The sequence below is a fragment of the Halichondria panicea genome, chromosome 13 (genome assembly GCF_963675165.1).
Source record: "Halichondria panicea chromosome 13, odHalPani1.1, whole genome shotgun sequence".
Lineage (NCBI taxonomy): Eukaryota > Metazoa > Porifera > Demospongiae > Suberitida > Halichondriidae > Halichondria > Halichondria panicea.
Genome location: NC_087389.1, coordinates 1,467,981 through 1,493,687, shown reverse-complemented (window position 1 = coordinate 1,493,687; position 25,707 = coordinate 1,467,981). Strand labels below are relative to the sequence as shown.

The 25,707-nt window shown below is 44.5% G+C and overlaps 8 protein-coding genes across 12 annotated transcripts; 3 read left to right on the top strand and 5 right to left on the bottom strand.

Annotated features, from left to right (window-relative positions):
• Positions 1-124: 124 nt before the first annotated feature.
• Positions 125-2,305, bottom strand: LOC135346336 (RING-box protein 2-like). Its single transcript, XM_064543928.1, has 4 exons — positions 2,148-2,305; positions 1,793-1,995; positions 1,456-1,503; positions 125-356 (listed from the first exon to the last, which is right to left on the bottom strand). Exons 2-4 carry the CDS (start codon positions 1,989-1,991, stop codon positions 238-240), a joined length of 366 nt encoding a protein of 121 aa, XP_064399998.1. The 5' UTR covers positions 1,992-1,995; positions 2,148-2,305; the 3' UTR covers positions 125-237.
• A 55-nt stretch (positions 2,306-2,360) lies between these two features.
• On the bottom strand, positions 2,361-4,393 carry LOC135346329 (DNA-(apurinic or apyrimidinic site) endonuclease 2-like). The gene is made up of 6 exons (XM_064543919.1): positions 4,223-4,393; positions 4,089-4,167; positions 3,886-4,021; positions 3,586-3,779; positions 3,461-3,533; positions 2,361-3,411 (listed from the first exon to the last, which is right to left on the bottom strand). Exons 1-6 carry the CDS (start codon positions 4,347-4,349, stop codon positions 2,494-2,496), a joined length of 1,527 nt encoding a protein of 508 aa, XP_064399989.1. The 5' UTR covers positions 4,350-4,393; the 3' UTR covers positions 2,361-2,493.
• Positions 4,394-4,469: 76 nt separating this feature from the next.
• LOC135346332 (fibrous sheath CABYR-binding protein-like) lies at positions 4,470-7,750 on the top strand. The gene is made up of 4 exons (XM_064543923.1): positions 4,470-4,682; positions 4,858-5,044; positions 5,333-5,514; positions 7,004-7,750. The coding sequence occupies exons 1-4, from the start codon at positions 4,470-4,472 to the stop codon at positions 7,583-7,585; spliced, it is 1,164 nt and encodes a 387-aa protein (XP_064399993.1). The 3' UTR covers positions 7,586-7,750.
• Positions 7,751-7,780: 30 nt separating this feature from the next.
• On the bottom strand, positions 7,781-10,902 carry LOC135346330 (uncharacterized). Of its 2 annotated transcripts, none has more exons than XM_064543921.1 (6): positions 10,437-10,902; positions 9,847-10,104; positions 9,333-9,631; positions 9,001-9,061; positions 8,445-8,675; positions 7,781-8,108 (listed from the first exon to the last, which is right to left on the bottom strand). In XM_064543921.1, the coding sequence occupies exons 1-6, from the start codon at positions 10,789-10,791 to the stop codon at positions 7,888-7,890; spliced, it is 1,425 nt and encodes a 474-aa protein (XP_064399991.1). In that variant the 5' UTR covers positions 10,792-10,902; the 3' UTR covers positions 7,781-7,887. The 2 variants fall into 2 exon arrangements, with proteins under 2 accessions (XP_064399991.1, XP_064399990.1); XM_064543920.1 differs by having other exon boundaries at positions 8,436-8,675; positions 10,437-10,901.
• A 6-nt stretch (positions 10,903-10,908) lies between these two features.
• On the top strand, positions 10,909-14,111 carry LOC135346325 (protein RFT1 homolog). Its single transcript, XM_064543914.1, has 9 exons — positions 10,909-11,120; positions 11,199-11,318; positions 11,423-11,606; positions 12,178-12,279; positions 12,442-12,652; positions 12,848-12,898; positions 12,950-13,331; positions 13,385-13,634; positions 13,771-14,111. The coding sequence occupies exons 1-9, from the start codon at positions 10,975-10,977 to the stop codon at positions 14,014-14,016; spliced, it is 1,692 nt and encodes a 563-aa protein (XP_064399984.1). The 5' UTR covers positions 10,909-10,974; the 3' UTR covers positions 14,017-14,111.
• Positions 13,994-14,918, bottom strand: LOC135346334 (uncharacterized). Its single transcript, XM_064543925.1, has 2 exons — positions 14,783-14,918; positions 13,994-14,709 (listed from the first exon to the last, which is right to left on the bottom strand). Exons 1-2 carry the CDS (start codon positions 14,907-14,909, stop codon positions 14,159-14,161), a joined length of 678 nt encoding a protein of 225 aa, XP_064399995.1. The 5' UTR covers positions 14,910-14,918; the 3' UTR covers positions 13,994-14,158.
• A 12-nt stretch (positions 14,919-14,930) lies between these two features.
• LOC135346322 (uncharacterized) lies at positions 14,931-18,176 on the top strand. 2 transcript variants are annotated; one of them, XM_064543912.1, is made up of 6 exons: positions 14,931-15,137; positions 15,223-16,169; positions 16,447-16,731; positions 17,022-17,252; positions 17,436-17,696; positions 17,848-18,176. In XM_064543912.1, the coding sequence occupies exons 1-6, from the start codon at positions 15,128-15,130 to the stop codon at positions 17,998-18,000; spliced, it is 1,887 nt and encodes a 628-aa protein (XP_064399982.1). In that variant the 5' UTR covers positions 14,931-15,127; the 3' UTR covers positions 18,001-18,176. The 2 variants fall into 2 exon arrangements, with proteins under 2 accessions (XP_064399982.1, XP_064399981.1); XM_064543911.1 differs by having other exon boundaries at positions 17,803-18,176.
• Positions 18,132-25,694, bottom strand: LOC135346319 (DNA damage-binding protein 1-like). 3 transcript variants are annotated; one of them, XM_064543907.1, is made up of 22 exons: positions 25,420-25,694; positions 25,258-25,368; positions 24,974-25,198; positions 24,518-24,730; positions 23,818-24,060; positions 23,566-23,682; positions 23,398-23,500; positions 23,016-23,203; positions 22,793-22,845; positions 22,599-22,724; positions 22,299-22,459; positions 21,890-22,164; positions 21,521-21,663; positions 21,169-21,273; positions 20,985-21,112; positions 20,754-20,924; positions 20,095-20,300; positions 19,637-19,821; positions 19,295-19,380; positions 18,976-19,165; positions 18,765-18,888; positions 18,132-18,344 (listed from the first exon to the last, which is right to left on the bottom strand). In XM_064543907.1, exons 1-22 carry the CDS (start codon positions 25,627-25,629, stop codon positions 18,261-18,263), a joined length of 3,447 nt encoding a protein of 1,148 aa, XP_064399977.1. In that variant the 5' UTR covers positions 25,630-25,694; the 3' UTR covers positions 18,132-18,260. The 3 variants fall into 3 exon arrangements, with proteins under 3 accessions (XP_064399977.1, XP_064399976.1, XP_064399975.1); XM_064543906.1 differs by lacking the exon at positions 18,132-18,344 and adding an exon at positions 18,387-18,664 and having other exon boundaries at positions 24,518-24,735; positions 24,979-25,198; XM_064543905.1 differs by lacking the exon at positions 18,132-18,344 and adding an exon at positions 18,388-18,664.
• Positions 25,695-25,707: the final 13 nt, after the last annotated feature.

The following is a 25,707-nucleotide window of genomic DNA, read 5'->3' as shown; positions in this document are numbered from 1 at the left end:
CAGCATGCAGCATGCGCTAGTACTTCGTGGGTAAAAACATTCACGGTACATGTTTTATGCAAAAACCACTACTCTCGAAATATACCCGCTATACGGTGTTCGGCTGCTATATACCATAATGATACCATTTGAAAGGTCTCTTGAAAAACTTTCAATTGCAAACCACGAATACATAATTATACATGATAATAAAGAATGAGAAGAAATTAATACGTAATCTGAAAACAATGAAGCTAGCTAACTACCAAATCTCTGTACGACCCACTCTTGCTGACAGAGGGGGCACCTATTGTTCTGCTTGATCCAGAGTTGCATGCAGCAGTTGTGAAATGAATGGTTGCACTCTCCCCACACAACTAGAAGGGAAGACATAGTTATAGAAACAGGTCAACAAGATGTTCATAGAGCATTCACCCCGTGCGTTTCTTTGCACAGCGGCAAAACGGATACAATAGCTCGTGAATCGGGAATGATTGTGATTCTATAAAGCAACAATTAAGTATTTTTTGTCGCCTTCAAAGATCATACAAGTTTCAACTATAACCAGCCTATTATTTTTCTCATTAGAGTCTAGTCGCTCAAACAGCTAATTTTTGTGATCATGTTTACCATAAATAATACTGTAATCTGATTGGCTAAAGAAAGTGTTCTAGAAAATCATGTACTTACTTAGAAAATAATGTATACTTCTCTTAGAAAATCATGTAGCAAAGATTAGGTTATACTTATTGTCCACTACATCAGAATTTATGGCAGTAAACCTCCAAGGACGAGGGCAAAGCCCCGAGGCCAAGGATGGTTTACGTTTGCCATATAAATTCCAAGGTAGTGGACAATAAGTGTTATATACCCACTTGAATGAAAAGTTTGCTACCTAAGCTACCTCACCTTGGATACAACTAGCTAACAGTCTCAAAAACTATTTAAAAAGCTTGTGCGTATAGCTTCTAGCCAGTGCTAAGCTTCTAGCTCTACGCACTAACTTGTCAATGTCAAGCAGTGAGCCCCACCCTTCCTGGTGTTTAGCGAGCTCCACCCATCTGTCCTGCCCTTGTCACAAGTGTCTAGCTTCTTTTTGGCTGTGTTAGATCTAGTATAAAATCAGTGCGCCCTCAACGCAAGGGAGTTTATGAGGAATGTGCTCCAGGGCTGGGGTTTATGGTAGTTAAACCCCACCCAGTTGCTATGATACAGACCCCAAGTGATAAGAACATATTCAAATCTGATTGGCTAGATACTTATGGTACGATCTAAAATGGTTGCTATGATCTAAAATGCTTAGACACTATTAATTTGGAAGTTTCCACATGATTTAGAAGCCCTCAGGGCTAGTAGAACCCTCACAACGTTTGGGGATACTACAACGTACCAGCCCTTTGGGCTTCTAAATCATGTAGAAACTTCCTAAACAGTATCAACTATTATACAGGCTGCACAAACATGGCTCCCACTTACCCACACACTCTTCTTGTTTGCCCTCAGTCTGACACCTCAAGCAAGCATCTGCAGGAAGGCATAATGAGCAGTTAGACAAGACAAATTGTATACAGTGTACACACATTAAGCTAGGTATGCTCAGATGTATGGGTTGCACACACATTAAGGTAGGTATGCTAGGCGCTCAGATGTATGGGTTGCACACACATTAAGGTAGGTATGCTAGGCGCTCAGATGTATGGGTTGTACACACATTAAGGGTACGTTCTTCTCCGGTTGCACACATATTAAGCAAGATACAATCCGATCTAAAGCCTGAGGTGCTCTCTAGTACAGCAAGCTGCCTAATACTCACCCATGACCTGTACTCTGCATATGGCACAGGTGTCACACTCCACATCCCACTGCCACATAGCAACAGCATTCCATTTCTTGAGGGTGAAAAGAGGCCCTGAAGGTGCCTTGGATTTGGATGCCTTCCCTCTCTCGTCCTTCTTTGGTGTGTCTTCCTTGGTAGGTGCTGTGTCCATGCTGATGGTATCCGCCTCTGCCATAACCCTATTAAAAATAAAACAAGTACATGTATAGTCTTTAGTACAGATTAGACACTAGCATCGATCCCAGGCCACATTTCCTTGAAGGACGCTAATTAATATACATAATTATGAGACACTCTCCAGTCTTAGCAATCATGGTGTACGTGTTCTCACTTGTTGGTGTCTTGACTAATAATGAGGCTGTCTGATGGTTTTTATTGGGTCTGCTGTAGTTGGCCTGGCCTGTGATGTACAAGATGGTGCTGAACTTCTTAGCTAAGGGAAATTCTGTTGACTCATCCAGTAAACAAACGGTTTGGTAAAGGGTCATCATAATATAAAACACATAATAGAAAAAGATGGCAATAATTATACAAGTTTAAGTGTAGATAACTTGTAATAATTATTATTATGATTGTACATGTACAAAAAAATATATTTGACTCTACAAACACACAATCACAATCACAATCACAAGAAATGACGAAAATAAATAAAGGCTGTATATGTTCAGTTCATTTCATTTCTTCTTGACCCACTTAAAATACTCGCATCTAGATGTTGGATCGCTTTTACTCCCATAAGGTCGAGCACACACCCAGAACTGCCTGTTCAGATTTGGTCCTTGTTTCTTGACTGTTCTCAGCACACACAACTCTTGGTGGCCCTGACAGAGAGGGGCTTTGGGGGGACCAGTGAAAATACTCTGCCAGGCTTCAGTTAGACCTGATGTGCTCTTCTGCAGTGATACTTGAGGTTCTTTACTAGCCAGCATTGAACAATCTGCTTCTGTTTTTGTTACTTGTATTTGAGTACACACTTCTTTAGAATCTGTAGTTTCTCTCTCAGTCTGTGAAATTAGTTCAGTGTTCGACCGTGTTGAATCTTGTTTACATTCTTCTTTGGTTCGCTTAGAGCTTGCTTGGAACTGTTGAGGCAGAGGCTGCATGAATGAAAGTAGAGTCTTCGTTCCAGATGGTTTAGAAGCCTTTCGTTTTTTGGTTGGCGGGGGGTGACAATCACTGGAAGTGTGAGCGCTATTAAATTTTGAAGTGAAAAAATCAGATATCTTCTTTTGCTTGCCGAAAGAGAAGTAGGTTGCACTTAGTGACGGCTGTACACTCGAGGGAGTTAGCGAGAATGTAAACTCAGCAAAAACAGGACAGTGGTCGGAGCCGTGAAAATCATGCCATACCTCGGCTTTGACTAAAGAGTGTGACAACGCCATACTACACAGGATATAGTCAATGCGCGTTCCATAGTTGGTTTTTCGACAGTCAAACATAGTTGACCAGCAAGTGAACGATTTGTCAACTGTGGGATTGAGGTGTCTGAACGTATCCAGCAGTGTGTAGTGTTTGGAGGGTTGGTCAGTTGGTGTGGAGACGATGAAATGCTCCATAAAATCTCGGGGAGGATGAGAGTCTTGAAACAGTTTCTATGAAAAAGCAAGAGTTAGTGACAAAATGTTGTACAGGTCTTCTTACTGGGTCTTCTTGTAGATAAGAGCTGTCTTTGACCTCTCTAGTGAAGTTGAGATCTCCCAACACTAAAACAGACCTGCAAAGGACATTATATAGCACGGTGATTGTTACTTAAACGTTGTCCTTACTTTCCCGCTTTCTCCAGAGCAGAACACCTTTCCTTGAGAGCAGAGTAGAATCTTAGTTTATAGTCCATCCTGTCTTGGTTGTCTGAGCCCCTCTCTACCATGGGGCAGTACACGTTCACTACTACCAGTCTACCTCCATCTCTCAACTCATGCTCTGTCAGCACAGAGCGACCCTCAGCGTCCAATGAAATCAGCTGCACAAAGAAAATTGTTAAAACTGTATGATCACATAAAACTAAGTTTTTTGTAGTAAATGGATTTGTGCTACTGTATACATACACCATGCGTATTCTAGCACACCTCCTTCTCAGTGTAATGATCACTGCATCCATAACACTTGACTGAATCTCCTCTCTCCTTAGATAGTACACCAGTGAGGCCCTCCTCTGCAGTCAGGGGGGTGGCAGCATCTCGGCAAAATGTCACTACCCCTGAGGTCGAGGAGGAGAGGAGGGGACAGGGGTATGCTTTTATATGCAACCAGTACGTGGGATCTACCTGAGTATCCTGATCGTGTTCGACAGAAAGAAAAGTATCCATTGTAGCCATCAGCAGAATAGGTCGGCTCATCAAGTTGATCTCCTGGAGGGAGCCGATATGCCAGTGAATATTATCAGATACAAATAGATTTACACACTTGTTGCCTTTGTTTCTTGGAAGCAAATAACTTCAGCATCTAGGCTGTCCAAAAATCCCTTCAAATTCTTAGCAGAGTTTCTTATTGAGGCTCTGAGACCATTCACATTCCAAGACAGTACCTTCATTCTGCTCCATGCTTCACTCAATGAGCATGCGCGAGTCACCGCCCATTTTCAACATTTAAAGCTAAAAAGCTGAAAACAAAGTGGTGTTAGAATTCTACAAAGGTCCTCTGTACAGTAACAATGTCTTCTTTGATCACTAACCCCGAGTACCTCTCCAAGGACAGGCTCAAGTCTGAGCTGAAGAGCCATGGAATCAAGTTTAATCAGAACGAAAACAAGCAGTACTATGTGAACCTCTATCGCAAGCGAATCATGGATACAGAGCAATCCAGATACGAATTCTCGTCTGATGAGGAGCTCACTCGACCTGTAAAACTAGGAAAGAAGCAGCAGGTAGGCTTTTCACGCACCAAAAGCTAGCTTGTGTACAGGTGCACTTTATTTAGAGAGCTGAAAACTGACACTCATGTTCAAACCTGCTAAATGTCACCAGCTACCTACATGTGGCTTCACACAGTGATTAGTACTAAGGTTAACAAATGTTCCTCGCACACACATACATCCCTAGGTCCAAAAGCGTAAAAAGACGATTAAGATGGACACCTACCTCCCTGGTGTGCTAAGTCTCTCTGATGGTGAACTGAAGGAGGAGCTGGAGAGCTTTGGCAAGGACCTTGGGCCCATTCTGGACTCAACACGAGAGCTCTATCAGAGGATGCTCGCCAAACTTATGGCTGAAAATGCCGTTGGAAAATGTCAGTCACTCAAAATTAAATTGCATTTATTTTATTAGATCTAGTGGGTATTTTTTCATGGGGGGAAGATTTCCCCTCAAAAAACCTAGGCGTGGTTTACCAGAATGCATGCAATACAGTGCATGTGATGATCGAAGCAACGAAAATGTTTACTCACAAAAAATCACCGCTGTTCAAGTTGAATAAATTTTTCACGAAAATCGGTAGTACTGTAAAGTTGCTGTTTCAATTCAGGCTGTTCAATTGTTAAGTTGTTCCTCACACTAGTATTACTTTTTCCTTGTTTAGCTGCAGTGTCCCGATCTGTCCAGCCTCGTGATTCAACAGAGGAGGACGAGAACGAGGGGGCAGGTCACAGTGAGTCATTTGTGGGGGAGTGGTCGAGTGGAGATAGTGACGAAGAGGAAGATACTGTTGAGGAGAGACCACCACCAACACCATCACCTCTCAAGTCCCCATCTCAGACCAAGGTGAACCAACAATTAATATAATTGCATAGGCTTGATTTAGGGGTACTTGACTATAATGTTTTGCGAGTATTAAACATTTGCGAACTTTGCGAGGGTTGATCAATTCACAACAATAAAATCCGAAAATTCTAAAGTAAAAATACACATGATCCTTTCCAGAACGCAAACATTGCAAAGAGTCAAATTTTCTGCTGATTTGGCTCATTCGCAAAGGCTTTTCACCAGCAAGATGTTCTAGTAATACAGTTAGTTACTGTGCCTATAATTTCAACAACAAAACGAACAATGACGTAAGCATTGTACATGAGCGTATCTGTTCGTGAGAATTAATATCAGTATTAGTTAATGCATGTTGCGAGTGCTCTATGGATATTATTGGCCAAGCGGAAGTTTGAGAAGCTCATGTAGCACTCGGCTCCATAGAGCACTCGCGTAAACTGGTGAATTAACTGGTTTGTAGTTTGCAGCTACCAATAGCTATCGCTCTAGTATAGAGCTAACTACTAAGTAGAATAGCAACCTTCTACGAACAGATTTTGCTATTTCTGATTCTGGAGAGACTGCAATGGCCTTCAATGTACTGGTAAGCAAAACTAGCTTTTACTCGAGAACAAAGCCTGTGTTAGCAAGATAGCATTGCTAGAAGCTTATAGAATGAAAGCACCGCGGGTGCTGATGCCTCGGTGGAAGTGCCAAAGCTACATAACATAAAGCTACTAATAGCATTTTTACACACACATTATATTTTATGAACAATCTTGCATTGAATTTGCTGCATGCAGGCAGAATCCAAAATCACAGGGAACCCAAAGAATGGGTAATGATCGGCCATGATTGTTATTAAAAACAATCGATGCCAAAAATTCAAGCCAAGATTTATGGCTGCATCAGTGCAGTAGAGCCTTACAGCTCTCTTCTCACTGTTGCAGCTACCAATAGCTAGCGTTCTAGTGCACAGCTAACTACTAAGTAGAGTAGCAACACTCCATGGACAAGTTTCGCTACGCACTCTTCTGAAAAGGCTGCAATGGCATTCCAAGTAATCAAAACTAGGCATAACTCGAGAACGAAGCATTATTTTGCAAATCCACGAATTAAAATCCAAGAGCGTATAGAAACTCTTACTTGCACTTGATTCATCCTTGAGCAGCTGTAGCAGTCTACACAGACACACACACACACACAAACACACTACCGTATACCTCGCTTGCGCATGCGCACCGAGGCATAATCACTTAGCTGTACTCCATTGCAACCATGGAGCAGTTGCTACATGTACATGTAATTATAAAATTCTATGGCTTAAAAATAAATTATTTTGACCACTAACCTGCTCTAATGACCAAAAATGCCAACCACAGAGCACGATCTGTGGTTGGCACGATCTGTGGTTACTACAGTTGCAGATCCTAGTCAATGATAGTTTTTCCTTTGATCTCTGTACACAATGTGGTAGTATAATGTGTTGTTTTTATCTCTGTCTTTGCAGAGGAGGGAGACTGGTGTGCGTGAGCGATCGAGGCGTGCTCCTGCCAATAAAGAAGAAGAAGAAGTGGAAGAGCCTCCACCGGTACCACCAGAGAAACAACGAGTTCGATCGCACCGTCGCATAGCCCCCCAGAGCACCTCCTGTCAGGGATTCTTGGTCCTACTGCTCATGTTCACTGTTGCTTTTTTCTCCTACGAGCACTTCACCAGCAGTAAGGAGGACCTGAGCCTCGTCACCCAGGGCTGGAGGAAAGCAGGCTGTCTCTGGAACCATGTGAAAGACTATGTTGTTAAATCTACACCTGCTAATGTTAATGAGATGGGGCCGTCTCCCACAGAGCCTCCTCTACCCCCTACAGAAGCTACCGAGCCCCCCACACAAGCTACTACCAAGACCCCCCCTACAGAAGCTACCGAGCCCCCCACAACACCACCCCCTACACAAGCTACCAAGGCCCCCACAACACCACCCCCTGCAAAGAAGCCCACACAAGCGTCACCACCACCCACAGATAAGCCTGCTGCTAAAAAGAAGCCAGGTACAAAGAAATCCTCAACTACCAAGACTAATGGACCGAAATAAGAACCTGTAGAACTTTGTTTCATCTTATGAACTATAATTATGTAGACTTTCCCACCCTTAGTACATGTAGCTGTGCTAGTAGGTTTTCTCTTATACATGTACACATGCCCACTCTCTTCAGACTTCATTTGTGCAACACATGAACTTACACAGTAACAATCTTGATACCTGCCAATTTATACAAAAGACAAAAGATTGGTGGAGCAAAATAATAGCTTCAATGTATGGTCAAAATATAGTATCACATAGCCAACCGGATAAAAAAATTGTTGGTACACTAATAGACACGTGCGGGAAATAGGCTAGTTAAAAGCTGTCTTTATGCCTTCTGTGTGGGCAAACACTTCAGCTTTGGCGTTGACCTCCGACTCCTGCATGTAATGGAGAGCATCGATGAAGTTTGTTCGTAGTGTTCCGGGGGAGATGACTCCCTTCTCAGAGGTACTAGCACAAGCTGCTCCCTCCTCTGCTGCCACATAGTAGAGGGCCAAGGCATGGACACAGTGCTTGAGCTCTATATCATCTGTGAGGGGGGGGGGAGGAGAAATGAGTCAAATCCACACAGAGAAACTTATATGTCTGATCTTGGCCAGCAAGGAGTAGGAGTAGAGTCTAACTAGCTACTACCTGAAGCTTGCTTTATTCAATTGTGAGCATTTAGCTACTGCGCATGTTCAAATTCATTATTCTGGGTGGGCGTATTATCGTCCCTTGTGCAAGAACTTTGAAGCAAAAAAAGAGACAGGCGTATTTTCGCGAGGGTACGGTAGTTACGTTTTTGCTCTCACAGTAAGTTGCTAGTGATGAATATAGTTTTGCCTGCACACACTTGTAACAAACTAAATCTCACCTCCATTACCTTCGACACAGGCCAGCACAGCACTGACGACGGCCGCACACACGGGAAGGGTGGAGTGAAGGTTTCCCATCCCCACCTGGTTGTTGGTCACCTCGACAATCACCTCTCCACTTGTCACCACGTTGGCCTCGTAGATGTGGATGAGAGCGGTTGTGTGTGCAGCAAGATTCTGAGCAGCATCCAGAGCATCCTCCAGCTTGATGTCATGGCTCTTGGTGTCTCTGAATTGACCTGCAATGGTAGACAGTATCTTATAACTGGTAAATTTGAGGGGTATTATAATTTGGCGAATGAGTCATTAAAACCACCTTGGCGATTTTAATTTGGTGTTTCAGGCGTGGCTACTACAGCAATGACATTGTGTCCACGGAAATTTTTTATTTGGCGATCTTCGGTAAAATTCGCCAAATCACCAAATTAAAACACCCACCAGTTATACGGTATAAACATATCAATAAAAATGTTTGAGGAGGAGGAAATCCACAGCTAGGTACATATACAAAGTACAAAGTACAAAGCAATAGTGAGCTCACAATGCTGTTTGATCACTACTCACCTTTCATTCGTAGTCGTGGTATGACTGTGGGGACTCTCTTCAACGCACCCTCTGAATTAGCCTGTACACAGGGGAGTGCAATACATACTCCAGCAGGAAACATAAATCAAAGGTATCACAAAACACCCTCACTAATTAAGGGTTGCTTAACTACAAACAAATTTCCTGTCACGTATACTTTGTATACTTCCCAAATAATAGCATGTGACTTGGCTCAGCTAATGTAGCGTAACAAACAGACCTGAGGGACTTAGCACAACACAGTCACTATAGCAACCATCCAAGTCAGCACTAACTACGAAAAGAATATCTCACATTCTGATATCACTCACCCGTTGCTTTTTCCTAATTAGTTTCTGAATGCCCCTCCTCTTGAGAATGGGACTCGATCGAGGGCTATTCTTTGGGCTGCTGAAAGTGCTATCCGGAGGGCTGGTTTTAGGGCTATCGGCAGGACTCCCACTGGGGCTGGTGGATCGTCTCATCTTCATTCTCCTTCTCAGAGCCGGGGGTAGACTGGATAGTTCTGTTTCGTTTTTTTCCGTGGAGAGCACCACTTTAGGGGTAGTCTGACTGGTAGTGGCCCCCTCTCCATTCTCTTCACTATCACTGCTGCCAAACTGAGAGTTGGCTGTGTATGTAGGGCGGGGGAGAAATGATGTCACTGTTGCATTGGTAGAAAGTATTAAACTGCTCTACTAGCTATTACATTGCTTTACATTGCTTTACATGCATACCATTTCAATTAGTTAACTAAGCAACTGTCAATACCAGTTAACTAAGCAACTGTCAACAAACAACATACAACAGTCTAAGAGATTTAGCAATGACTGCATATACACTCACATTTTTCATTGCGAGCCCCTGACAGAGTGAATATATCAACCAGCTTTCCAGTGATGAAATTTGGCCCACTCTCATCAATCACTCTCATTGCTAGATCCTTCTTCCGATCGTTAGTACCACACTCTGAGGCGACCAGGACGAGGGGCTTGCTCCCCAGCTCAAAGTTGGCTATGAAGGCTTCCACGATGACTTGAGGGGCACTCATATCCAGCACCACTGCCTTGCAAACGTCCAAATCTCTGAGTATGTCTTCTGGGTCTAAAGCAAGCAGTCGTATATATTAATGAGAACGAGCCCCGCCCACCACGTTAAAAAAGTATGTCTGGTGTTTTAATAGAAGCAGCTATAATAACTGTACGTACTTGAATTACAGAAGTTGCTTAGGCAATTAAAGTAGCTATGAGATAAAAACCCACAATTTCACAGCTATTAATTTTACTAAGTGTTTGATACGTAAATAAAATTAATAATGCAGCCCTTATAATTAATTAAGGAATACGAGATGATTACTACGTAGCTACGGAAAAGGTCAATGTTACACCCACCACCTAATAAATGCACATGAACACTGTACTAGCAATCGTACGTACCTTCTGTGATGAGTGGAGTGGCTCCCACTGCCAGTAGGGCACTCGCTACAAAGTCCATAGCAAGAGAAGGCAGCACACAGGTGACCACAGGGTGTATGCTTTTCACCCGAGACAAATCTCTCCATTGCACACGTTCACAGGTGTCCTTCACATCCTTCACATGCTTCTGCTTGGATCCGGATTTGTGCCAAAATCGTTTGTCCACTTGTACCCGAGAGTCACCGTCGATTTCAGCAATATTCTCCACGCTTTTAGAACGCCATCGCTCGTTTCTTGTCCCTCCCTGGTCAGACTTGCTCCCCTTGGTCTTTTGGAACATCATCGGAGAGAGAGAGTTTGCGAGATTGTAAGCCATCCTTGCTGCACTGGTGCTACTTTAGCTTTGTATAATGCCACAGTATACTAGTATGGTTATAGTACAGAGCAGACCTTGTAAAAGTGTAAAATCATGTCCGGGCTGCAATCACTTCCGTGATGAGCTAGCTTGTAAGGGATTTTCCCACTCTGCATCTTCAAGTTGCTGTAGCCTAGCCTAGCCATGAGTGAGGATTATCTGGACACTGCTGCTCGAGCAGCTTCCTACAATGTACTGCTGCAGCTCTTGATGAGAGCTAGCACTTTTGTCCTCAATGGTTTCATCCTCAGATTCATCCAAGCTGAGCTATTAGGGGTTGTAAACTTAAGGTGAGAGTACCTGCGCAGGGCGTGACGTGCGTACTGTTTACACCTTCGTACTGATCTTAATCATGTTTTGTGGTACAGATTGACTCTACTGTACAATACCGTGCTGTTCATATCTCGGGAGGCTCTGAGGAAGTCCTGTCTCTCTCAGACACCACAGCCTAAGAAGTGGAGACATGTACTTAACCTAATGTGGTGCTCGTAAGTTGACACGTTTTCATCCCATATTAAATAACTACAGCCCCCCAAATGGAGTGTATCTATTCCATTGTTTGTTGGTGATCACCCCCCCCCCCTCATTCCAGTATTCCCATTGGAGTGGTGTGTTCGTTGTTGTTTGGTCTTCTGTGGGTGAGTCCTCTACTGGAACAGCCTGCCATTGCTGGGGACCCTCTGGCTGTGGGATTATTTGCTCTCGCTGCTTTATTGGAGCTCACTGCTGAACCACTCTATATCATGGGTCAGCTGCAGCAGTACGTCACACTCAAGGTAGGATGCATTATAAATACGTAGTCTAGCTAAAGTGTGTACATGTACATGTATTGTGTGCTTGGTACGAATTCTTGAATATAAACTTCAGATTGTATTGTTGTATTGTAAAACTTCGTCCCTTCCATCCCCCAAATAATTCATGGGATTACATGATTCTATGTATGTGGTGTACTGTACATGTGTATGTGGTGTACTGTGTGTGTGGTGTGTACTGTGTGTGTATGTGGTGTACTGTGTGTGGTGTGTGTACTGTGTGTGTATGTGGTGTACTGTGTGTGTGGTGTGTACTGTGTGTGTATGTGGTGTACTGTGTGTGTGGTGTGCTGTGTGTGTATGTGGTGTACTGTGTGTGTGGTGTGCTGTGTGTGTGGTGTGCTGTGTGTGTATGTGGTGTACTGTGTGTGTGGTGTGTACTGTGTGTGTATGTGGTGTACTGTGTGTGTGGTGTGCTGTGTGTGTGGTGTGCTGTGTGTGTATGTGGTGTACTGTGTGTGTGGTGTACTGTGTGTGTGGTGTGCTGTGTGTGTGGTGTACTGTGTGTGTGGTGTACTGTGTGTGTGGTGTGCAGGTACTGGCCGAGGGAGTGCCTCAAATGTTCAGATGTGCGGTGATCGTGAGTGGAATCCTCTTAGCTCCACAATGGGGGCTCATGATATTCTGTGCTGGACAGGTAAGTAAATGCAAGTGCTCCTATAGTTGCAAATTGAGAAGTATAGAAAGCCGTAGCATTTCAGCTCATAAACTCAACATCCACACACACACACACACACACACACACACACACACACACACACACACACACACACACACACACACACACACACACCTACAGTTAGCCTACTCTGTGGGGTACGTGGTCATCTACTACGTCTACATTTTCCGTTACAAAGTTCCGTGTGACGGTGAGCAGCTGCCAGTACGGACTGTGGGGGACCTGTTGCCAAGTACCGACCCAGAGCAGGGGCACTGGATGGACCCGTATCTTACACAGTTGTCATGGAGCTTCCTCAAGCAATCCTTTCTCAAACAACTACTCACTGATGGTACGTTAACCGTGCTTTTGTACTGTTAGGCATAATTATACCATGCAGTTTTAGTGCTAGCTACTGAAATTGAGCTAAATTGGATTGCAAGCATAACTAATAACAGTTGCTAAGGTACACACAAGTGATAAGATACATACAATAATAGTTAACCAAGATACACACGTGATAAGTTTAGTTTCAACATACCTACAGGAGAGAAGTACGTTATGACTCTGTTTGCTGTGCTCAACTTTGCCGAACAAGGTGAGATTATTTACCCCTTTAACCATGCTAGAGACCGCACCTCTCTCTCAGGTGTGTACGATGTCATCAACAATCTCGGTTCATTGGCAGCGCGTTTCATCTTCATGCCTGTCGAAGAGAGTTTCTATGTGTTCTTTGCACACACACTGTATCGAGGGGAGCCGGTGGAAAAACAAAAGCCAGAGAACATTCCATTGGTCGCAGACACCCTCGGGGCTCTCATTAAGTTAGTCATCATTATTGCTCTCGTAATTCTCTCATTTGGATACGCCTACTCGTATCTGGCACTGAGCATATACGGAGGGGAGCTGTTGACGGATGGAGATGGCCCCACTTTACTGCGTTGGTACTGTGTCTACGTACTCCTGCTGGCCGTTAATGGAGTGACTGAGTGTTTCATGTTCTCTGCCATGAGTCAGGCCCGGGTCGACAGGTAAATGATTTATTGTTGTTTCAATAATTATCATAACTCTCCCCTCCTTGTAGTTACAATCGCTCCATGCTGCTATTCTCGTTTGTGTTTCTCGGCTCTTCCCTCCTCCTCTCTCGCTATATAGGGGGAGTGGGTTTCATCCTTGCCAACTGCATCAACATGGCAACTAGAATTGCCCACAGCTGTCACTTCATTCACTCATTCTTTGCTGCCACCCCCCACACTCCCCTACTAGACGCCCTCCCCTCTATCTGGTCTATAGGCTCTCTTCTAACAGCCATGGCCATCACAACTGGCTCAGAAGTATGACTTCAATTGCACATAAGCACACAATCATATTACTATTAAGTACTATGAGTTCACTATTATAAGTCCTATTTCGTGTACCATGAACTCTTGCGTGTACTTACCCCCCCCCCCACACACACACTCACACTAGGCTAGTCTCTGCTGTGAGTATGGCTGGCTCTACAGTCTATTACACATTGTAGTGGGTGTGGTTTGTCTGGCATTCACGGGGATGATGGTGGGATTCAGTGAACCCAACCTGGTTCGCTTCCTAATCGACAGACTACCAATACAAAATGCATTTGGAGCACGCCTGGCCCAGTCAGCAAAACAATCAGGACTATATAAGGAAAAGAAGGATAATAAGGATAAGAGAAGGAAAAAGAAAACAAATTAATCAGTCATTAATACTACATCTTTGCTTAAACATTTCGCTTTACAATTTTTGTATCATACTGACACTCTAAAAATAATGAACATGACGTTACAGTGTTTTTAAAACACAAACATAAAGTACATAACATAATTATAGTCACTGGCTAGTTTCTGTTTTCCCTGTAGCGTGAGAATGCATTCGAGGCTCCGGTGGTACCTTCCTTGACGGCGGTCGACCAGTTTCCACCCTCCTTGAAATAGCCACGAGCTGCACCTGCCACAAAACCTGCCGCTGTACCCAATAAACCCTCCTGAATTTGCTTGCTAACAGCTTGATCCGTGATGGCCCAGTTCACAAAACTCTCGCAATTGTTTGAGATTACGCTGTACTTCTTCTCCCCAAGTTTTTGCTTTGCTCTCTGAATTGATTCCTCAGCTGAAAAGCACTTGACATTGCCAGGGTACTCGAGTAACTCAATCGTGTCCCCATCAGAGATTGTAACAGTTTCCTCGAGCACTTCAGCTGCTCCCCCTTCCTCTCCGCCTCCGAACCCGAAGCTATTGAGTGATCCTGCACCCTCCCCTCCAGCCTGGGAGTAGTGGATGACATGCAGCTGCTTGCGATGGGTCGGGACACTCGCTACCAACATGTGGTGGTCATATAAGCCATGCTTGCTGGAGGAGCTTGACATACGAATCACTCTAACGTGGGAGCCTGTACATGTACGTAGGAGGAAAGAAAGGCATTTGGTTCGTGGTTTGACGACATGTATATATCTACTACGTACCTGGCTTTAGTGTTCTAATATCTTTAATAACAGTTTTCTGGTAGGAGAAGTCCATTATCATCTGAGCACAGGTCACAGTGAACCACACTTGTACACAGACAGCCAACCGACAAGTTCTTGTGTACATTGGATAACATTTAGTCTGGCCACGCCCTCTTCTATCTCTTGTTTGGGAAATCCCCTCAACACCAGGGGTGTATGTTGTCAACTAAAACCACTCCTTTAGCCAGCCCATGAGATCGTCTTGACTTCGTTGATGATGTCTCCTTTCTAATCGAGTCAGTGTGCCAAACTGTCACCTGGATCATACAGCATTAAAGTACTTCTGGCTTTGTAAATGCCATAATGACAGATTGTAAGTGATCAGTACCCAAGTTTCTATTCAAATAGCTGTTTAAGTGTGACCCTATATATTACATTCAGTTCTTTCTCTCAATTAGTGCTACCCAGTTCTTCCAAGAGGCAGAAGCGATCGAAAGCACAAGTCTCGGACAAGAGTCAGAATGGACACTCTGTTGCCATCGACGAAGCTCACTTGTCGACACTCTGCGACTGTGGCAACTGCACTGTCAGCACTTTCCTCAAGAAAGGTTGCCCTAAGCCCTCCCCTTCTCTCTTAGGGGCTCTCCCTAACCTCGATATGGACGGTGTCTCTGATTCCAACCGGCTGATTCGAATCGGAAAGCTTTGTCTCGAACACCAGCAGATATCCGGCTTGTTCTCGACTTTAGAATCGTCTGTGTTGAAGTCGCTAACTAATCGTCGTGTTCCCGTTGATACTATTTCTCAGCTGCTCCAGGGTATCGAAGCTTTCTTACCCCCTCACGCACACACCCCACTCCTTTCCCACCAGCTGTCCACTCTCAAAGAAGCCAACACTCACGCACAACTGGTACAATTTGTCTCCTCTCTCACTTCTTTCTTCAACTACTCGCTACTCGATACACTTATCAACAAGCTCGGCTCGGAATCAGACAAAGCAAAACTTGAACAGTATAAGACTCAATTCAATGAATTCTCGAAACGAAACATGTTGGAGTGTCCTTCCTATTACGAGCCACCATCACAATCAGAATTCTGTGAGCTCGTCTTAAAAGTTGATGAGAATTTCTCCAAGCTCACCGTTGGCCAACTCGCTCAATTCATGGACTGGTTTGGTGGGTTCTTGATGATTTCACGGCCTTCGATACAACTAGTGAAGGTGTCTAAGAAAGAAAGCTGTCACGTCGAGATGGTCTACCCACAATTGTCCAAAGAGGTGGAGCTGGTTTGTTGCCTGGCGACGGTGGTGAGGGAGGAGGTGCTACCCGTCTCTCCGGAGCAGGAGGAAATGTTGAAAGCTGGCGGAATATTGGAGATTCACTGTGGGGAACTTCATCAAGTGTTGGTGAGTGTTGTTGCTCATAGTGCACTTCACTTGTGTTGCATTGTTATGTGTATACCGAGGTTGACAGTACTACTAGCTTATACTATACTACATTGTTGTGTATTGTACACTTGACAATGATGTGTGTGTGTGTTGTGTGTGTGTGTGTGTGTGTGTGTGTGTGTGTGGTACTGTATTTCTATATCTTTGAGAAGATAAGGTTTCGGTTTAAAGAGAATACATGTAGAGTAGAGAAAATCTAGAGGCTGAGTTTTCATTCTCTCTCTCCATACTGCAGGTTGCCATCTCCCCAAGTTCAGCTGCTCTTCAGATGAGCGAACAGCATGCTTCTGAATATTTTAACAACCTGACAATGGCACAAGCAGCAATGCTCCTCAACCCACCCCACACTGTACATGACCAGACTGCCCTCCCTCCTAAGAATGGACACACCCACGACGCCATGTTGAGATCCCCAGTGTACGGGGAAGGTTACCTCACCTCAAGTTCCAGTGTGGCGTATAGTCAGTCGGATCTGGCCACTCAGTTCCTCACTTCACAAGCAGATGGACCCGGCTCAAGCGTGAGTGTGTAGAGGGGAGGAGTTTCAATAGTAGTTTGTGTTCCAGTATCAGTACAATAATCGTACAATAATTATTACAGTAACTGTTGAATTCAATGGAGAGAGGGGGAAAGAGGAAAAGGGCATACTACTGTATGTGTACTGTACATTGTACTTGGGAGACCCTTACTGTCAGTAACATTAGGACTCCCTGTTTTATGTTGTACTGAGAGTTTGTGCATGGTATGTACTGTACATATGTCTTAGATGCACTGTGTACATGTATATAACTCTCTATCTATTGTTTGTAGTCACGTGACGAGCAGCCGTCAGCCGAGGGGGTAGGATCAGAGGTCAGCGATAGTGACGAGGACGCAGGCAAACCAAAGCCTAAACCAGCCCCGGGCAAGAAGACTCGAGGGCGTGTCAAGATACCCATGAAGTACATTAAGAACAAGCTGAGACGATACACAACATTCTCAAAGCGAAAGTCGAACATTATGAAGAAAGCGTACGAGTTGAGCACACTGACTGGCACGCAGGTGAGTGTAGACATTTTTGTAAATTATTATTATTCCGCTGCTTTGTCGATTAGCTCTCAACATGTTTGTTGTGGCTAAGTAAGATAATAAGATTGTGTACACTTGTGTTTATTATCTGCGGTATGTAGAGTAGTCTCCTAGCAACATTACAATACCATTAATGGAGATTGTTTGTATCCACAGGTGATGCTGATGGTTGCCTCAGAGACAGGTCATGTGTACACCTTTGCCACACCCAAGTTACAACCCATGATCACCTCAGAGGCTGGGAAGGCCCTCATTCAGACCTGTCTACATCAACCAGACCCACCACCCACCACCACAACCACCACCATGGCCCCGCCCACTACACCTCCCGAGCAGTACGATGTGAGGATGTCCTCGGCCGGCTACGAGGAGGTGGATCTTGGGGCATACAAATTAGGAGGATCAGAGGAGCAAAAGGTCAGTTTCAGTTTCAGTCACTGTGTCTATAGGCATTAATTTTCCAATCCAACTGTTTCTTGAGGTGGTTACACAATGCAATATAATATGCACTCATGTACTATAGACGCAGCTCTACACATCTCATCCACTGTACACTCCATCCCTGCAGAGCGACAAGGCCACACCCACTTCCCTCCTCCCCTCCTCCTTCCAAACGGACATAGCGTCGCTGATGCCTGTCCTCTCCTCGCTACGTCCCCCGCCCCTCGCATTAGTCCCCCCTGATTACTCCCACATGAAAGAAAGGGATGCAAAAGACTGAACTATATTTTGACACGTAGCTGTGGTGTGCAGTGTGTAGTGTGTATAGGTTTATTACACTACATGCATTATTATTATATTAGTGTTGTTTTTTCTCAAATCACTCCTAATTATGTAATTTTGTTATCAATATGCAGTTCTTCAACAAAAATTGATTTAATTAATAAGCGTACTGAAGTGATTAAATGCTGTGCACATAATATTATATAGTCACAATAAACAGTAGAAATACATTAATTGAAAGGGTGGTGTCCTAAGTAATCAATGTAGTCTGGAGAAGTCTTCCACTAGTTTAATGACATCATCGATTTGGGCATCCACTTCCTGTCCCTGGGCGTCCATAGTCTGCATAATATACCAAAGAAAATAAAGACAATTAAGAGTCCCAATTAACTCTCAGCTGAAAAGTCATTCGTGTACGGTATTAAGAGTTTATAATAGAGGAGAGAGTATTATAGATTACATCACCCACACTTGGATTGGACAGTGTCAAATTCTAAGCTTGTGACAGATACAGGAAGTCACGTTACTCTCCGCATACTGATACACAGTATGCCTACGTTCGATACTCTCTCATTTATAAACTCTTGACGGTATGTAATGTAGATTAAGCAGGACACCATGACATGCATAGACGATTCTTCCTCAGTTCTCAAGCACATTCTCTATTATCAAAGGGCAGACAGCACACTCAATATTGATATAGAGTTACACAAAACTGTAATTATACAATAGTAGCTAGTTCGTAACGAGCTTTGTGTTTACCTTGATTCCTGCAACAATGTCGTTCATCTGTGCTTGAGACAAGTCAAGGAATCTCTCCACTAGGTCTCCATCAATGAAGCCTTCCGCCACCTTCGTCTTGTGATCATTGGCAAATGATCGATATCTGATCACACAAGATTGTCAAGGAAACTTTAATATAATAATTGATAATTAATGGTCAACAATCTCCTTGTAGCTGTTGAGAGGATACACACTGTGCTCTATGCTCCCCACACTAGTCACCACCTTGGCCATGTTATCTTGTAGCTTGGAGAGGAGGGAGAACGTATCTCGAGTGAGATGTCCAATGAGACCGATCGCCCCGTGAACAGTGCCAAATAACAGGGGCTTTCCCTGAATGGGGGAGGGGCCAGAGCCAGGATGCTCCATCACCAGAGAGCCTGTACACACATGACAGGTGCATGGTCAAGATTCAAACACATGTACCTAGCTCTAACCCACAACCTCAGATCCCTCACCTCTACCAAACACATGTACCTAGCTCTAACCCACAACCTCAGATCCCTCACCTCTACCAAACACATTCACGTTGTCTCCAATGTAGATACGAGATGGTTGAGACATGTACAGCATGTCCTGTTCCACAGCTGCCTCACTGTATTGAGCGGGATGGGGGGGGGGGGGGGGGTAACAACTGCTGATTATAGGTCATACTAAAATGCAATTGTCTGCTATTAAAAAAAAGGCATCCATCCATTCCCATAATCAAACGAGAATTTCAGATGCAATTACAATATATTAAAGGGAATGCTGCTCTATATACAATATACATACTTTAATATACTAGCTGTCGCTATAATGAATGTTCAAGGAGTTCAAACACTATCACAAGAGTGTCCATTTTTACGTACGTGTTTTTCTGACAGGTGAAGATGTGTCTACCGTCAGCTCCGATGTAATTCTCGTCGTCCAGCATCTCTATGGCCGACAGGAAGGAGGGATTCATGTTCACATCGAGTGCTATCTCCGTTAGAGAGCTCTTGACTCCATCCACAGTGAAGCGGAGGAGCTTCAATGATCGCATGAGGTCACCCACCTGGGGATATGGGAGAGGGGCTTGCATTGTTTGAATATTATAAACTACATAATGTGTATAATAAATTGGGCCAGGCAAAGTGATTCCTTGTTTCTCATCAGCGCCAGTTGTGGCTGATGAGAAACAGAATCTACTTAGCTGGTTTTACATGTACATATGTACGGGATGACTTTATTTGCTGTTTCTACATACATTTATAGTACACTGCATCTGCAACAAAGGCAACATTTTCTGTTGTGACAATGTGGGGGGGGGGGGGTCTTCACTACTCACCAATATAAAGTCTCCCTTGGTCTTAACAAAGAGAGAGAGAATGTTGTTTGTGTACTTTGCCTCTTCAGAGAGAGTCAATGAGTCCTCACTCCAAGATGCCACGGAGACCAGACTGTTGACAGAGATGACCAGCTGTCCCCCAAACGACACCACCTGATACACTGCCCCGTCACGAAGCTGCTCGTGAATCAGTCGCAATATTCGCCCTGAGGGGAATTACATAACATACAGTACATGCCACCAAGCGTCTTTATAAACTCTACAAAACTACTTCTTTAGACAATAATGTCTCGTATACATATACATAACGTTAATTAAAGAAACGGCCATAACTTTAGCCGTTGGTCCAATCACGTTAAAATTTTCTGATACACATGTAGCTTAGAGAGGCATTTCAGATGGTGTGTTAAAATTAAAAGTCTATGTTGGCCCTGTTTTGACAAAATACTATAGGCTATAATTATATATCCCATGGTAGGAAATTATAGCCCATTCCAAAATTTGGGATTTGAGCATACCATCTGAACGAGCTCCTTTAAGCTTTCAGAAAATCATAAAATTAACATTATTGGACCAACGGAACCAAAGTTATGGCTGTTTCAAAGCTTCAACGCTGCTGCTTACACAGGGGTTAAGAATTAAGTGTACAGGCAACTGACCTTCAGTGACCTCCAGCACGAGCACCCTTCCCTGGGTGGGTTCCCTCTCCATGTGATTAACGAAAGCTGTTCCCACAATGTAATAAACCTGTTGAGAATCCCCCGCCCCCAGTGGACACGAGGTGATGCTCAGAGCATGCTCCATCGGGCACAGCTGGTAGCCATGGATTGCTGAGAGGGGGGGGGGGGGGAGATGGATAAATTAAAATATGGCAATAAAATTGACCTCACCTTCAAACGAATTCTGATCATAGAGTATCAATGAGAATACTTCAACCTCTCCGGATATGTCTGGAAGAGGTGCAGCCAATCCATCTGGAGCCACACCCACTGTGAGATTTCCCAATGACGTGCTCACACTGAAGTAAGGGGGGAGTAAATGAAGGCAAAGCTTAAATCTGATTGGAGGACTCACCTCTCTCGGCTTGGCTGAAAGCGACCGGGGTTGTCGCTGTTGGTTGTATCAATACGAGAACTGGCCACTAAGAATGTTCCTGAGCTCTCCTGGTACGCTATACGCCTGTGTATGTGCGTGTGTGTGTGTGTGTGTGTGTGTGTATGTGCGTGTGTGTGTGCGTGTGCGTGCAGAGAAGGTCCGGCATGCGTGCACAAATCACTACAAGTGCTAGTACATTTGGTCTGTACGTTATCACATGACCGCAATGACATCAATGCACTGAACTTGTAGTGATTCGTGCACGCATGTCGGACCTCCTCTGGTGTGCGTGTGCTTGATACACGTAAAAAGCAGCTGGTTAATGAGTTACCTTGGTGACTCGCCCAAGGGAATACTCTGTATGTGTAGCATCTGTATGTCATCGACAGAGCCGATGGTGAGAGTGGTGTCATCAACCACAGCCAGGCAGTCTTGGAACGCCTCAGAGCTCAGACTGCATAAGTAGTTCACCTCCTATACAAACACAAATCAAGCCTTCCTTTATAAAAAAAAAAAGATGCAGGGGGGTTGAGCTAGATATCCATGTGCGATAGCACATGATATTTTAGGGAGGGGGGGTTAAGTGGGTGCCCCTCAGGGTTTTTAAATCGTCTGAGCATTATCTTGCATTTCATGCTAATTGTACATGTAGTTGATTCGGTTTCAGCTGACTGATAAGCAAACACATACACACATGTACCTTAAGATTGACGTTTGAAAAGAGAAGCTTCTGATTATTGGAGTAGATGATGGTTGGATGATTAGAGCAGGCAAACACATTGGTCACGTGACTGTCACTTGACTTGAAGGTCTTCAATGTGACAGGCTTTGTACCCAGTACGACCTTCTTGCTAGAGAAGAGTCGGCCAGTGGTGGGCTCCAACTGGTAGTAGAGCAGAGTACCATCACCAAGGGCACACAGGAGATAGGCTATTCCCCCGAACACAACCATCAGAATAGAGCGAGGAATAATATCTGCATGTGACAATCACATGATTATACACAAGAATACTCTCTCCCTGTCCCCTTTCTTCCTCACCCTCTCCCCCGCTTTCTATCCCCCAATATAAGTCGTATGAATGTGACATGCTGGTTATGTGAGTACCTACCTCCTGGGATAGGTTCAGTGTAAATGGTTTCCAGAGAAGGTAGAGTGAGCACCCTCACTGAAATGTCAGTCCAGAGGCCAATGGTGGCAATGCTGCTCTTCCTTTCATCTCCCAGGGGGGTCACATCCACACACGCCACCTCGTACTCCATCACCGCTTCACTGCAGGGGGGATGTAATATAGCCTACCTACATTACATACACAACAACAATCATAAGCTGCAATTTTAGGAAGGACTATAAATTAGTCTGTCTATAATACAGATGTGTTCTTGTACGATAGAGTGCAGATTGCACACACGTTATTTGTTTGATAGCATCGTTGGTAATCTCCAGGTAGAACAGCTTCTTCCCCACGGCAATCACGACCTGCTCTGCATTACTGGAGGCAGTGCTGATGTTCTTACCCGAGGGGGGCTCCCACTGACTGCGAGGGGGTAGGAGGAGGGGGGGGGGGTTAGGATAACACACTAGCTGTCCTGACCACTCACTCACCACACACAGCTGAGAGACTCCTCATTCACTAGTCGAACACATTGAGAGGTTACCTGGGAGAAGGGAGCCGAGTTACAACTATTCAATACACGTATATACATATGAACACTCCTCCCTATCAACGCTTTTGACCAGAGGCCTTCGCTGTTTCTCATCTGCTTCACATTGACTCATGTCAGCAGCTAGCATATCTGCAGCGTAATCCATCCCCTGTCACGCTCACCTGAAGTATTCTCTTCCCTCCAACGTTGGCACAGTGATAGGTCTGCTGGTCTGCAGCGAGGCCCTCAAGCTCTGCCTCCTCCACCTCCTCTCCACTCAGGGAGAGGAAGGTTGTCTGACCCACAAAGGACACCACCAGACAGTTGTGTGTCCAATCATCACTCATGCCAGTGTGGATTGACCATACACCTGCAGGTACAAAATAGGGAGGGCCGGTTACAAAAAGTGTGTAAACAGCTAGACTTTTAAGAAGTCCACGACTGGCAGTGGGCTCTTTATTAACTTTACTCAGTGTACTTGTATTTGTGTTCAGTACCACTAGAAAGTTCTAATTTATTATACAGGACATGTTAACATGCTTAACACTGTGCTAGCGATCTGACCTTTAACCCCTGAGAGATCAATGGAGGCCAGTTCATTGATTCCTATCCCACTACGGATCACCCTCAAAGAGCCGTCCTTCCCATAACCAGAGCAGGTGACCACCTGAACAGAGGGGAGAGGGGGGGGCATCACAGCTGTGATGTTTCAGTATTCATTTACACCCTCACCACATCTTGTCCCTGCTTATCCATATCCACCACGCACATGTCTACAATAGGTCCGATATTACTGGCACTCTCCAACACCTGGAGGTATCCTCCACTCTCATCTGCATCCGCCAACAGCTGGCAACATAAAACAAAAATAGCTACAGAATTACTATTGCAACCATTAAATCTCCTATAATTTCTTATATACATGTAGCAGTAATTCTAGATGGTACAATTAGACTGCACAGATGACATACTTGACATACTCACCTTGACAAGTTGGGGGTCTCCAAAGGTTGACCCCACAAACACGACCCCATTGTCGAGATAAGCGAGAGTGGAGGGAGAGACCACCTCCCCCAGTAGCTCTAGCTTGAGCCCCTTCACACGCTCCACATCCTCCACACCTCTCCCACCCTCACACTCCACAAACAGCATGAGCAGTCGCCCACGTGAGTCACCGATAAGGCAACGAGTGTTGTCCACCAGGTGGAGACAACTCACCATCAACTCCTGCACAGAACGACACGTGTCATTCCATTGTACTATGCATGAGTGCACATACTGATAGGGATGATAATGATGTACCGTATAGCGGGTAATTTTCGTGGGGTAAAAAATTCGTTCAACTCGAGAAACGGTGGTTTTCGTGAGTAAAATTTCGTTTAGTCTCGTTACCTGCCTGCATTCCGGTAAGCCACGCCTACGTTAAAATTTCATTGGAAGTCAGCTTGCCCACGAAAATAACAAATATTTTACCCCACGAACATTACTCGCTATACGGTATGCATCATACTATACTATGACGGTACAGTTCTAAGGCAAAGGATTGTAGAAGACAGTACATGTACAGTAATAATGTAATTTCAATTGTACTTGCACTCTAAATAAAATAATTGCGATGATGGTAATAATTATTACACATTAATTGTAGCTTTAAGACGCACAAAACAAGGGGGTGATGACAAACCTTGATGATAGGTGTATCAATGGTGTATTGAACTTCTTTGTTATAATATGCGATGGTCTCAGCGCCTACCACGAGTGCCCCACCCACAGGAAGTGGGAGTGGCTTGATAAGCGAGGCTTGGGACTCGACGGTGAACTTTTTCCACGAGCTGTTCTCCCTGTCCTTATCTTTGATGGAGATGGTGAAAGTCTTCAACACACGACCGTCTGGCTCCTGGGGTAAGAGAAACAGGTACACCATCATCAAAAACCATACAACACCAGTCAGGCCTTTATCCAGGGGGAGGGGTGAAAGTGAATTTTTAGAGGGAATAATGATCCAGGGGGTACGCTCACTACCCTCCCCTAAGTGAATTTTACACAGTTTACCTCCACAAAACTATTCAACCATAAACTGCATAATTACTGTCTGTATAGACCTTTGTTTCTAATATTCTTAAAGAGATTAATTTCTTGCCTCAGCGAGGTAGGCGATGGTAGGCTGCTTGAAGCCGGGGAGGAACTGGACATCAATGGCGTAGAGATTGTCCAATCGGATGTTGAACGCGGTCAACTGATCCCCTGAGTCCAACTGTAGAGGTACCACCTTGAGTAGCCCAGCATACAGATGGAGAGCAATCACTCGACACTCTGGATCCACTATTCCATTCTGTCGGCCCTCTGTCGGACGAGCCACTCGATCCTGAACGAACATTGCATTGCATGCTCACAATGCACGGGTGCTGTGTATTATAATTATACCTTAATGTCCCCATGAGCTCTAGTGATAATCTCTCCGCTCGCTTTGTCATAAGATATGACAATGAGATGGTAGCGAGCTGTCATCAATACCAGCATATCTTGCGGCTCCTCCTACAGTCAATCAATCAATTAACGATACTTAAACGAAAATCGTAAGCCTACTTTAGGCCTCATTAGCTGCATTAGTGAGATCCTGCCATAGATAGAGACCTCCACTACTGGTTTGAGGCCCTCAGGGGTGACTAGGTTGACCACAAGACTGTTGCCCTTGGCTTGGATCAGATTCAGATCAGTAGGGGATGTAAAATTTCCAACCACCGCCTCTGTGACAGCTGTAGGCTTGTAGGCTGTCACAATGTAGTTGCAGCTCATCTTGTCTCTTCAGAAGCTTCTTAGCTTTAGAGAAAAATTTAGCGCAAAGCCATGTGCAAAACTCCATGGGGGAGGTTT